The sequence below is a fragment of the Perca flavescens genome, chromosome 11, assembly GCF_004354835.1.
Source record: "Perca flavescens isolate YP-PL-M2 chromosome 11, PFLA_1.0, whole genome shotgun sequence".
Lineage (NCBI taxonomy): Eukaryota > Metazoa > Chordata > Actinopteri > Perciformes > Percidae > Perca > Perca flavescens.
In genome coordinates this window covers 18,343,539-18,357,394 of record NC_041341.1, presented here as the reverse complement: position 1 = coordinate 18,357,394, position 13,856 = coordinate 18,343,539, and the positions used below count along the sequence as shown (strand labels likewise).

General features: G+C 38.6%; 1 protein-coding gene and 2 long non-coding RNA genes across 3 annotated transcripts; all 3 read left to right on the top strand.

Moving 5' to 3' along the window:
- The first annotated feature begins 152 nt into the window (after positions 1-152).
- On the top strand, positions 153-3,115 carry LOC114564664 (uncharacterized). Its single transcript, XM_028592150.1, has 5 exons — positions 153-233; positions 817-903; positions 1,318-1,626; positions 2,265-2,391; positions 2,491-3,115. The coding sequence occupies exons 1-5, from the start codon at positions 215-217 to the stop codon at positions 2,585-2,587; spliced, it is 639 nt and encodes a 212-aa protein (XP_028447951.1). The 5' UTR covers positions 153-214; the 3' UTR covers positions 2,588-3,115.
- A 7,078-nt stretch (positions 3,116-10,193) lies between these two features.
- On the top strand, positions 10,194-11,497 carry LOC114563740 (uncharacterized). Its single transcript, XR_003693673.1, has 3 exons — positions 10,194-10,274; positions 10,858-10,944; positions 11,359-11,497. It is a non-coding gene; the product is annotated as an uncharacterized LOC114563740 (long non-coding RNA).
- Positions 11,498-11,559: 62 nt separating this feature from the next.
- On the top strand, positions 11,560-12,998 carry LOC114563522 (uncharacterized). The gene is made up of 3 exons (XR_003693633.1): positions 11,560-11,653; positions 12,256-12,382; positions 12,482-12,998. It is a non-coding gene; the product is annotated as an uncharacterized LOC114563522 (long non-coding RNA).
- Positions 12,999-13,856: the final 858 nt, after the last annotated feature.

Here is a 13,856-nt window from a genome sequence, read left to right as displayed (position 1 = left end):
TGACAACATTTACTTCCTGTATGGAAACCATTTCTGGTTTGCGTGTGGGAGGTCTGGCCAGGTTTAGTCTTGAAACTTCACATTCATGTCTGACGCAGAAACGAGTATATTGAGATTAAAATATTCTTATATATAATTTACTCCTTTATGTTGTTTTAGTAACAATAAAGCTGTAGTTTAGAGTTGAGGATTTCAGAAACAGACAAAACTGCAGATGCAGATACTCACTACTGGTAAGTAAGTGTGGTTACTATATTTATCAGAATGTATGTGGGTTTTGAAAGGATCTGATCCTTTTATGATTCTTATGCACTCACATTTGTTTGATTCTGATTTTGTGACATATTTGTGTTATTGTTTTTATTTTGTCAGTCTGTGACTTATTGAAACTCTTGAAAAGGGGATTTTTGATCTCAGTGAGGCTTTCCTGCTAAACAAAGTGTGAATAAGTGTAGTATCTGAAGAGCCTATAAGGTTAAAGTCTGTATAAAGCTCAAATATGCTGAAAAATCATGAGCATTGTATTAGTGATGTAAGCTTAATGATTTTCCTCTCAGGAGAGTGATGTGTTGAAGAGGATGTTCTATTTGATTCTGTGATTAGGTGGCTGAGTGAGATCAATGATTTTATGTGTATTATTGGAGCGGATTTCCTCTCCACACATCACCACAGCATCGCAACTCAAAATACAACATAAGAACTAAAATATTCTGGCAAAATACCAATTACCTATACAATATTTACATTTAAACTTTCTGAGTCGACCAAATACCCACATAAACATGTTGTTTACAATGAAATTGTCTTTGTTTCAAGGTGGGATGGAGGATTCTTGTAAATATTTGGGCATTAACAGGACCTGTTCTCTGATATGTTGCATGTTCTGGATTTTCTCACCAGCAGGTAAATTCAATTTACTCTGACAACGAATATAATATAACGATACAACGAATATGAGCTTCAGGAATAGTTTGACATCTTGGGAAACATGGTAATTCACTTTCTTGCCAAGATGAGAAGGTCAATACCATTCTCAAGATATAAGGTGTAAATTTGTGATCATAAGATTAAGGTATTTGGCTACCTATAGACAGAGCCAGGCTAGTAGTCTCCCCCCTGCTATTTTCAGTCTTTATGCTAATCTTAGCATAAACTGGTAGCAGTTTCATAGTTAACAGATATGGGAGTGGCATCGATCTTATCAAACGCACAGCAAGAAAATGACAAAACATTGCTTTTACTGTAGCATAACGTGCAACATGACATGGTTGAAGTGAAAATTAAACCTATCATCTAAAATTGATGTTTCCCTCACAGAAGGAAACACCATCTTACAAGTGATTGGTACCAACGTGACCCTGCCCTGCAAGAATGAGTCAAAAAGCACATTGGTTCAGCTGACATGGAAAATTAACAAGGATATCCTGTTTAGTTACAAGCCACAGAGACCCTTATACAGCAGTCCAATAGCTCTCAACCTGAACATAAATATGTCTATGTCAGAGAGCCAAATGTACGCTCTGGTCATAGAGAGTCTCCAGAAGTCTCACACAGCAAACTACACCTGTGAGATCACCACGTTAAATGGAATTGCAGATCCGAGGAGTTGGGAGCTGATAATAACAGGTAAACTCATCTGTCCTAATATTATGTCCTTGTAAGATTAGATGAAACATAAATAATCCCTGTGTCAAAAGCAAAATGACATTGGATGAAAAAAAAGGAACAGAGTGAATGTGGGGTTAATAAGGATACAGCCAACAGACCCAACAATTGTTCTACTGTTGCTATATGGTACTTGCAAGACACACACACACACACACACACACACACACACACACACACACACACACACACACACACACACGGTAACCCAAAGTGAATACAGGTGAAACAGTCAGAAGAACCACACAGGTACAGTATTGCTGGCTACACTGGCATTGTTTCCATGTTAGCCTACTGTGCAACAGAGTGTACAGTTGTTTCAGTGAGATGTATTACTCCCTTTACTAAACTGTCAGTGTTTTTCTCATATATTATGTTGGTGGAACAAAGAGCATATATAACTACCTCATGGCACACATGGTAAGTGCTTGGGACATTTTGAGAGGCCACAGGATGTGAGAGCACCATTTCAACTTCCTTTATGAGAAAATGAACTCACACACAGACAAATATCATTACTGTTTTTAAATGAAGTTGAGCTTAATTTAACTGCATATTAGACCTATTAATGGGTTTAAAACGGTTTTATTCCCCCCCAGAGCGTGAGGAAGCTGGACATATGGACAAGCTAGTGATTGCTGTGGCAGCTGTTGTTCCTTGTGTGTGTTTCCTGACCTTTGCATTAGCTTTCATCATTCTGCAAAGAGTCCGCAAAAAACGTGCAGAGTAAGTTACATCCAACACGGGATTCTTTGCTCATAAAGACGTATGGCTAATGGCATTATAGGCTGCTGCTCAAGTATGAACAAAATGTCTCTCTTTCAGGGATCAGGAGCAAGAAGAAGATATTTATGAAAACTGCCTGGAAAGTCAACGACGTGGCTTTAATCAGCCTCACCACAACAAACCCGGGGCTCACTGACATGAAGCGCAGTCCAAAGAGAGAGAAGAAAAGGAAAAGGGAGTACTGGAAGTGGGCACGTGTGAAACAGCTCATTTTATAGAAACAACCATCTTTTCAGAAATATAAACAAATTGTATACCTGTTTTTTTCCATCCTCTAAATTATTCTCTAAATTTCACTTTGAATTACTTCAGTCCTTTTACTATATTTTTTACATGCAACTTTTAAATTGATTTCTCTATAAATATACTTGCATGTGATGAAGGGGGCAGCAGAACAAGGTTAACACCTGATATTATCAACATGTAAAGTTGTTACGGTAAATGTGTTAGATAGCCTATTTACATATATCCTTTAAAAAAGATACTGCATGGGTCCATGAAACAGAGCAGCTGTGTGCCATACAGGAATAATACAACTGCTCTATGTTCCATAAAGTTGATGGTTATACTGTCACAGATGCTCAAGACGGCGGCGGCGGCGACGCATCAGGAGAAGAAAGAAGGGTTGGCAGTTTGAAGTCTCTATCCCAAAACTCAGCCTTGGTGCAGAATAACAGCCACTAGAGCCAGTCCCACAACCTCACCGTTTAAAAAAATAACATTTTTCAGAAAAGTGTTCGTTTACATGTACCCGTGTATATATGCCGTTAATGCTGTCAAAAGCATGCCAAACCTGTAGGTGGCAGTGTAACAAGAAGCTCAAGCCCACGTTAGCCAATCAGAATCCCGAAAATAGCAACGAATCACTTCCTCTTTCTCGCTCTCTCTTTACTCTCGGCTGCCTAAACCTACGTTTGTCTCAGTTTACGTGCAAACGTGCAAACAAAGATCTCAAAAATATCCACTCTGGCCGGAGTTTTTAGAAAGACTCGTTTTCAGAGGCGAATTCGCCGTTTGCGTGTAAACGAAGGGAAATGTCTCCGGTTTTAAAAATAACCACGTACCAACTGCCACTTTGCTCGTTTGAAAGCCATGATGTCTCCATTTCTCACAGGCGGGCCAAATTCTCTGGGCGGGCAATGCAGAGAAAGGAGAGGTAACCTTGCTCCTCATGACCTCGGATCGGCCCATCTGAGTTTTCATTTTCTCAAAAGGCAGAGCAGGATACCCAGGGCTCGGTTTACACCTATCGCCATTTCTAGCCACTGGGGGACCATAGGCAGGCTGGGGGAATGCATATTAATGTTAAAAAACCTTATAAAGTGAAATTTTCATGCCATGGGACCTTTAATAAATACAGGAATTGAGCAATGGAAAAGCCTCCTCTTCAGTCTTCAATCGTGACACCCACGCAAGAAATATCAGTGTGTAACGCCCTTTTAAATAAATTGCAGTGATGCAGCTTGCAATGATGTGGGTGGAAATTTGTCATATGACATCATAAGACCCATAGTTAAACTTGATTATACAGTACGCCTACTGATTTAGGATATAATCAGTAAACATTTGGAATTCAAACATGAAATATTAAACAGTAAAGAGTATACTGCTGCTCCAAGTAAAAGACAATAGTAAGGTAAGAAAGCTACGAAAAAAGGGAAAACTGGAGACCAGTAAAGGTTGAACAACCCATTAGAGCTTAGATTCTTTGTGGATTTTTGTAAACAATGGTAGTTGAGTTTAAAGGGGTACTCCAGTCATTTCAAAAGTTGAGTGACTCACAAGTGACAGCTTATTAAACAAAATATTTAAAATGCAACTGATTATTGAAATAAATGATTGTAGTGTCCAGTAACTCAATGTACATATGGTGTGAGTATTGTATTAAGACATATATATATATATATATGAAGAAAAAAAAAACTATCCTTTAAAAAGAGTGTGAAATGGTTGTTTTTGATCACCACACTATTGTATGTGTCACATCCATTTACTAATTATAAGACTTGCAAGGACAAGGATATTTTAGTTTCCTTGGGACTGGCCTTGTGAGAACTGCTACTTCCATCCACATGTGGACAAGTAGAGTCATCAGCCTGTAGTCTGTTCTACTATTTTGTTAACTCAGTGGATCCTGAATACTGTGTGTACTATTCAAGCACTGTTCCACCAACCCAAACTGTGTACACACTGTATAGAAATACTTGAGGCATTTGTAATGTTTATTTAGATTTAATTAGAGAGCAAAGGAAGAGTAATTGACAAGCTGAACACTGCCCTACCACTAAAAGAGAGGATTAAAAAGTAAACAATGAATACTTTCCCACAAAACATATTTGACTTCAGTCTGGGAACTACTAACTACTACTTACTTCAACAATCAACAAAACAACAAAATACCAAACATTACAGCATAATAAAGCAAATATTAAAATATTACCATAAACACTAATGGATACAATAAACTGTTACATTCCTAAACATATTAATGCACACTGTGAAACACACAACACACAATTAATGAATGATTAATGGCTTTAAAAGAAAATAAGGACAGACTACATACTATCTTCTAACTCCGCCCCCCCCCAGACTTGAAGTCTTCAGACCCAACCAATGCTGAGTGACATCACTGCCCTTGCTGCTGCAACAGTGAATTTCCCATTGTGGGATTAATAAAGGATTTTAAATCTTTGAACCTTGTAGTCAATTCACAACACCAGTAAACAGACTTTTCTGTGTAAAATCGATGGAGCTCCTTTTATAAATTATTACAATATTGTCAAAACTGAACCCAATAAAACATTTTTAATGGGACATTTAGCTGCTTTAAATACTGTACTTTTACTTAAAGGATCCTTACATAGTTTTTATGCGTTTGACATGTCTTCAGGAGTATTTCTTAGGGCTTTCCTTTTTGTACTACACAAAGCTTGTAATTATGAACTGTGCTATAGCAATAAATTAGCCAGCTGTTGACCTAACTGCTGCACACGCATATTTACAATTTTAATAGTAATAAGCAAGGGTTTATTCATCAGAATAAACATTTTCTATAATAATAATAATAATAATAATAATATAGACCATTCGGCTAGAGTGGGGATAAGGCACATTTGATTTATTGTTTTGCACCTGCAAAACTTGCTTTATCTTGCTGTCTTGTTTATATGGGCTGCAGGATTAAAAATCCCCCGTGGACTTTTGACCACATGTAGTGTACAACAGTTTGATGAGTTTTATTAGGGGGATATGGGAAAAGGATATTGTTGTAACTACAATATCTACAGTTGTGAGTGTAACAGTAGCAATTGAAATAAAGGACTCTGATGGGACTCCTGAGAGAGCGAGGTAAGTTTGTTTACTGTGTTGCCATTGATTATATATGTTCCAGGAGAATCACTAATCGGCTTATTACCCATGACCCAGAATGGAAAGGACTGAAGCACTAAAACATAAAGATTTCAGGGTAAGAGTAAAAGTACACATAATTATTACTATGTGACTCAATATGACTAAACTCATATGGAGGACTAAGACTAAATCTAAAAAATAGAGATGCAACAGTGGATTGTTCGGTCCATTCAATGATGGCCCCCATAAGGTTGCCATTTTTAGTTTTGAGTGAAATATCTTGACAGCTATTGGACGGATTGTAAGTAAATTTGGTTTGGAGACATTCAAGGTCCCCAAAGGACAACCAAGGAAACTAGCAGGCCTCAAGTTTTAATTGTGCAGTGAAATATCACTATATCTGCAGAGACATTGTAGACATTCATGGTACCCTGATGATGTATCCTACTAAGTGGTGCCCTATGATTTCCTTTTGTGCTATTAGCAAGTTGATGTTTTTTGGTTCAGAGCGAATTGTCTATACAATAATTAGATTGATTGCAAATTTAATATACTTTGTTCACTACTTTGTGAGCATATTAAAATACTGACAGTAGCATGAAATACAGACTCACAAATTGCTTAGCTCTAGCACACACGACTCAGGTTTTGCTGTGATGACCTAAGAATGAGCCATGCAGGATGTTTATTTTCTCAGATCAGTCAGCAAAGTTCTTGACATATACAGAAACAAGTAAGATAAACAGGTAGTGTGGAGTATTTTGGAGATGGAGTGCAACTGTTTAAATTATGGAATAATCTTTTTCTGCAGTCAACTTCATTTTGAACTTCACTGAACTTGGAACTTGACTTTGAGTTCAGTCAGTTTCTGGTTTGTTTACCCATAACTGCAGAGACACTGATGTCAGAAAGATAAATGCCTGCATTGCTAACATTGTTATTACAAAAAACAACCAAAACCAAGAACTACATTTGATAAGTGATTACGCACTTACATTGCTGTGGAAGGTATTTTTCAAAATAGAGCATACATTTCTTTGTGTGGCATTTTTATCTTTATATGATACTATAGCATGCAGCAGTAGTAGAATATTCCAACTAGGGCCTTATGTTTATGATCTAAGCGCATGGCATGAAGCACCTGGCGCAAGTGCGTTTAAGGAGTGTACTAATCCATTTTTACTAGTTTAACGGCAGAAAAGAGGGTCCGTGCACCAGGCGCGTGGTTCAAAAGGGCTGTATTTAGTGTCTTAATTAATCATAGGTGTGTTTTGGGTGTAACATGCAATAAAACAATCAGAATGTCATCTCCCATTCCCTTTAAAAGCCAGGCGTGTTTTTAGCTTTGCGCATTGCTATTATGATGGTGGATTTGCTAAGCAGGAAAGAGAGATTTTCAGGAGAAGAAATTGATCTGCTCATGCATGAAGTGAAAGTGCGCAAGCAGATCATATCATAATACTATTTATTTCTTTTTAATTTTTTAAAAAGGCACAAGCCTAGGCACATTTTACTAATGCCCTGTTAAAATAACCTGCCTCAAGATAGCAATATGCCAAGAATGCACCTGAACACACCTCCCTTTAAGACCAACACGCCCATGGGCGCACAGATGGGCACAGGTGCATTTGCTATTTAAACGACGTGGGCGCTGGACAGGAAATTTACAACTGTGTCGGTCTTAAACTAGCAAAGACACTTGCGTAGGGCTTTGTGCTGCGCTGGGTGCAAGATAGGGCACTTAGGGTTTTAGAAGTTCAGCTCACAGCACTGACTGGGATTTTTTTTATGAGATTGTACCTTCGGAGCACTGTGTATACTGACACCGACTTGATAAAGGAAGAGTTTTATGTTTAGGTGCTGGTATAAATAAAATCAGTTGGGGGCTTGGCAAATAACATATGTTCTGTTGTACGCACTACACTACTGTCACTACACAACACTGAGTATTTTTCTTACATACATGTTTTGGTAACAGCCAACTACTAACATGGCCAAGACCAAAGAGCTGTCCAAAGACACTAGAGACAAAATTGTACACATCCACAAGGCTGGAAAGGGCTACGGGGAAATTGCCAAGCAGCTTGGTGAAAAAAGGTCCAATGTTGGAGCAATCATTAGAAAATGGAAGAAGCTAAACATGACTGTCAATCTCCCTCGGACTGGGTCTACAATGCAAGATCTCACCTCGTGGGGTCTCAATGATCCTAAGAAAGGTGAAAAATCAGCCCAGAACTACACGGGAGGAGCTGGTCAATGACCTGAAAAGAGCTGGGACCACCGTTTCCAAGGTTACTGTTGGTAACACATTAAGACGTCATGGTTTGAAATCATGCATGGCACGGAATGTTCCCCTGCTTAAACCAGCACATGTCAAGGCCCGTCTTAAGTTTGCCAATGACCATTTGGATGATCCAGAGGAGTCATGGGCGAAAGTCATGTGGTCAGATGAGACCAAAATAGAACTTTTTGGTCATAATTCCACTAACCGTGCTTGGAGGAAGAATGATGAGTACCATCCCAAGAACACCATCCCTACTGTGAAGCATGGGGGTGGTAGCATCATGCTTTGGGGGTGATTTTCTGCACATGGGACAGGGCGACTGCACTGTATTAAGGAGAGGATGACCGGGGCCATGTATTGCAAGATTTTGGGGAACAACCTCCTTCCCTCAGTTAGAGCATTGAAGATGGGTCGAGGCTGGGTCTTCCAACATGACAATGAGCCGAAACACACAGCCAGGATAACCAAGGAGTGGCTCTGTAAGAAGCCTATCAAGGTTCTGGCGTGGCCTAGCCAGTCTCCAGACCTAAACCAAATAGAGAATCTTTGGAGGGAGCTCAAACTCCGTGTTTCTCAGCGACAGCTCAGAAACCTGACTGATCTAGAGAAGATCTGTGTGGAGGAGTGGGCCAAAATCCCTCCTGCAGTGTGTGCAAACCTGGTGAAAAACTACAGGAAACGTTTGACCTCTGTACTTGCAAACAAAGGCTACTGTACCAAATATTAACATTGATTTTCTCAGGTGTTCAAATACATATTTGCAGCTGTATCATACAAATAAATAGTTAAAAAAATCATACATTGTGATTTCTGGATTTTTTTTTTTTTTAGATTGTCTCTCACAGTGGACATGCACCTACGATGATTCTAAGTGGGAGAACTTGCAAAATAGCAGGGTGTTCAAATACTTATTTTCCTCACCGTATGTATGTATGTATGTATGTATGTATGTATGTATGTATGTATGTATGTATGTATACAGTCAGGAAATAATTCATGAAATAATTCAAGGACGAAATGTAATGGAAAACTGAGAAATTGGAATGACACTTGAGAAATATAGAATAAAAGCTAAATAATATGAAAAGAAACATAACATGGAAACCTTGTTGAAGACAAATCTGGTGGCAACATTCAAATAAATAATAAATAAAACCAAAGTAATAATTTGCACTTAACAGACTTGTACAGCACTTTCATAGAAAAACAGTGTTTCTCCCTTTCTCCAAATGCTTTAATATATTAGAAAACCTGAGCAAATGGAGAAAAATGTGTTTCAGAATGCTTCTTAATTTGTCTGCGTTTTGTCAAGTTGCAGTTTTTCTCTTAAGTTTAAGTGTGTTTTTTAGGTTTTCAAAAATCACAAAAACATGGGGAAATAGGTCCGGATTGAGAAGTACAGAAATTCCCCTTCAGGATAAAGCAGTGCAATTTCAGACAACCTTGGCCAGAAAGTCAAACAGTGGAAGAGTGGCCTCTCATTGGTTACAGAGGCTACATCCTGGCCTTGACTGCTGATAGGTAACTTCACAAAACAAGCTTGAGAGAATGCTGCCATTGTCTAAATGAAAATGCAAACTGCCATTTCTGTTTAACTTTCATTTCATATGAGCTGAGTGGACATATCTCAAATTCAAATGCAAACGGCTCAGTTTTGATTATCAAGGTGTAAAGTGTCTGCCAAAACAAATATGCAAGGTCCATTTTATATGCAATCTAAGGATTATACTTACTTTGTGGATTTTATAAAAGATATAAAAGAAAATGAAAACGTGCATAATGATATAAAGCCTCTCACACTCAGCAGGTCATATGGGTAGAACAGTACAGGACAGCTACATTTCTGCAATATATTGTCTTCAACAAAAGTCTGAGTAAAGGTTCACAACATGTTCTGCATCCTCAGACACAAACAGTTTACATTACTCATATGACCAGAGACCACCAAAGTCATGACAACATTTACTTCCTGTATGGAAACCATTTCTGGTTTGCGTGTGGGAGGTCTGGCCAGGTTTAGTCTTGAAACTTCACATTCATGTCTGACGAGAAACGAGTATATTGAGATTAAAATATTCTTATATATAATTTACTCCTTTATGTTGTTTTAGTAACAATAAAGCTGTAGTTTAGAGTTGAGGATTTCAGAAACAGACAAAACTGCAGATGCAGATACTCACTACTGGTAAGTAAGTGTGGTTACTATATTTATCAGAATGTATGTGGGTTTTGAAAGGATCTGATCCTTTTATGATTCTTATGCACTCACATTTGTTTGATTCTGATTTTGTGACATATTTGTGTTATTGTTTTTATTTTGTCAGTCTGTGACTTATTGAAACTCTTGAAAAGGGGATTTTTGATCTCAGTGAGGCTTTCCTGCTAAACAAAGTGTGAATAAGTGTAGTATCTGAAGAGCCTATAAGGTTAAAGTCTGTATAAAGCTCAAATATGCTGAAAAATCATGAGCATTGTATTAGTGATGTAAGCTTAATGATTTTCCTCTCAGGAGAGTGATGTGTTGAAGAGGATGTTCTATTTGATTCTGTGATTAGGTGGCTGAGTGAGATCAATGATTTTATGTGTATTATTGGAGCGGATTTCCTCTCCACACATCACCACAGCATCGCAACTCAAAATACAACATAAGAACTAAAATATTCTGGCAAAATACCAATTACCTATACAATATTTACATTTAAACTTTCTGAGTCGACCAAATACCCACATAAACATGTTGTTTACAATGAAATTGTCTTTGTTTCAAGGTGGGATGGAGGATTCTTGTAAATATTTGGGCATTAACAGGACCTGTTCTCTGATATGTTGCATGTTCTGGATTTTCTCACCAGCAGGTAAATTCAATTTACTCTGACAACGAATATAATATAACGATACAACGAATATGAGCTTCAGGAATAGTTTGACATCTTGGGAAACATGGTAATTCACTTTCTTGCCAAGATGAGAAGGTCAATACCATTCTCAAGATATAAGGTGTAAATTTGTGATCATAAGATTAAGGTATTTGGCTACCTATAGACAGAGCCAGGCTAGTAGTCTCCCCCCTGCTATTTTCAGTCTTTATGCTAATCTTAGCATAAACTGGTAGCAGTTTCATAGTTAACAGATATGGGAGTGGCATCGATCTTATCAAACGCACAGCAAGAAAATGACAAAACATTGCTTTTACTGTAGCATAACGTGCAACATGACATGGTTGAAGTGAAAATTAAACCTATCATCTAAAATTGATGTTTCCCTCACAGAAGGAAACACCATCTTACAAGTGATTGGTACCAACGTGACCCTGCCCTGCAAGAATGAGTCAAAAAGCACATTGGTTCAGCTGACATGGAAAATTAACAAGGATATCCTGTTTAGTTACAAGCCACAGAGACCCTTATACAGCAGTCCAATAGCTCTCAACCTGAACATAAATATGCCAAATGTACGCTCTGGTCATAGAGAGTCTCCAGAAGTCTCACACAGCAAACTACACCTGTGAGATCACCACGTTAAATGGAATTGCAGATCCGAGGAGTTGGGAGCTGATAATAACAGGTAAACTCATCTGTCCTAATATTATGTCCTTGTAAGATTAGATGAAACATAAATAATCCCTGTGTCAAAAGCAAAATGACATTGGATGAAAAAAAAGGAACAGAGTGAATGTGGGGTTAATAAGGATACAGCCAACAGACCCAACAATTGTTCTACTGTTGCTATATGGTACTTGCATGACACACACACACACACACACACACACACGGTAACCCAAAGTGAATACAGGTGAAACAGTCAGAAGAACCACACAGGTACAGTATTGCTGGCTACACTGGCATTGTTTCCATGTTAGCCTACTGTGCAACAGAGTGTACAGTTGTTTCAGTGAGATGTATTACTCCCTTTACTAAACTGTCAGTGTTTTTCTCATATATTATGTTGGTGGAACAAAGAGCATATATAACTACCTCATGGCACACATGGTAAGTGCTTGGGACATTTTGAGAGGCCACAGGATGTGAGAGCACCATTTCAACTTCCTTTATGAGAAAATGAACTCACACACAGACAAATATCATTACTGTTTTTAAATGAAGTTGAGCTTAATTTAACTGCATATTAGACCTATTAATGGGTTTAAAACGGTTTTATTCCCCCAGAGCGTGAGGAAGCTGGACATATGGACAAGCTAGTGATTGCTGTGGCAGCTGTTGTTCCTTGTGTGTGTTTCCTGACCTTTGCATTAGCTTTCATCATTCTGCAAAGAGTCCGCAAAAAACGTGCAGAGTAAGTTACATCCAACACGGGATTCTTTGCTCATAAAGACGTATGGCTAATGGCATTATAGGCTGCTGCTCAAGTATGAACAAAATGTCTCTCTTTCAGGGATCAGGAGCAAGAAGAAGATATTTATGAAAACTGCCTGGAAAGTCAACGACGTGGCTTTAATCAGCCTCACCACAACAAACCCGGGGCTCACTGACATGAAGCGCAGTCCAAAGAGAGAGAAGAAAAGGAAAAGGGAGTACTGGAAGTGGGCACGTGTGAAACAGCTCATTTTATAGAAACAACCATCTTTTCAGAAATATAAACAAATTGTATACCTGTTTTTTTCCATCCTCTAAATTATTCTCTAAATTTCACTTTGAATTACTTCAGTCCTTTTACTATATTTTTTACATGCAACTTTTAAATTGATTTCTCTATAAATATACTTGCATGTGATGAAGGGGGCAGCAGAACAAGGTTAACACCTGATATTATCAACATGTAAAGTTGTTACGGTAAATGTGTTAGATAGCCTATTTACATATATCCTTTAAAAAAGATACTGCATGGGTCCATGAAACAGAGCAGCTGTGTGCCATACAGGAATAATACAACTGCTCTATGTTCCATAAAGTTGATGGTTATACTGTCACAGATGCTCAAAGGCGGCGGCGGCGACGCATCAGGAGAAGAAAGAAGGGTTGGCAGTTTGAAGTCTCTATCCCAAAACTCAGCCTTGGTGCAGAATAACAGCCACTAGAGCCAGTCCCACAACCTCACCGTTTAAAAAAATAACATTTTTCAGAAAAGTGTTCGTTTACATGTACCCGTGTATATATGCCGTTAATGCTGTCAAAAGTATGCCAAACCTGTAGGTGGCAGTGTAACAAGAAGCTCAAGCCCACGTTAGCCAATCAGAATCCCGAAAATAGCAACGAATCACTTCCTCTTTCTCGCTCTCTCTTTACTCTCGGCTGCCTAAACCTACGTTTGTCTCAGTTTACGTGCAAACGTGCAAACAAAGATCTCAAAAATATCCACTCTGGCCGGAGTTTTTAGAAAGACTCGTTTTCAGAGGCGAATTCGCCGTTTGCGTGTAAACGAAGGGAAATGTCTCCGGTTTTAAAAATAACCACGTACCAACTGCCACTTTGCTCGTTTGAAAGCCATGATGTCTCCATTTCTCACAGGCGGGCCAAATTCTCTGGGCGGGCAATGCAGAGAAAGGAGAGGTAACCTTGCTCCTCATGACCTCGGATCGGCCCATCTGAGTTTTCATTTTCTCAAAAGGCAGAGCAGGATACCCAGGGCTCGGTTTACACCTATCGCCATTTCTAGCCACTGGGGGACCATAGGCAGGCTGGGGGAATGCATATTAATGTTAAAAAACCTTATAAAGTGAAATTTTCATGCCATGGGACCTTTAATAAATACAGGAATTGAGCAATGGAAAAGCCTCCTCTTCAGTCTTCAATCGTGACACCCACGCAAG

Excerpts from the sequence above, each read along its gene's own strand:
- LOC114564664 (XM_028592150.1), top strand. Across the intron at positions 904-1,317 it reads CTGGATTTTCTCACCAGCAG|AAGGAAACACCATCTTACAA; the intron begins GTAAATTCAATT and ends TTTCCCTCACAG. Across the intron at positions 2,392-2,490 it reads GTCCGCAAAAAACGTGCAGA|GGATCAGGAGCAAGAAGAAG; the intron begins GTAAGTTACATC and ends TCTCTCTTTCAG.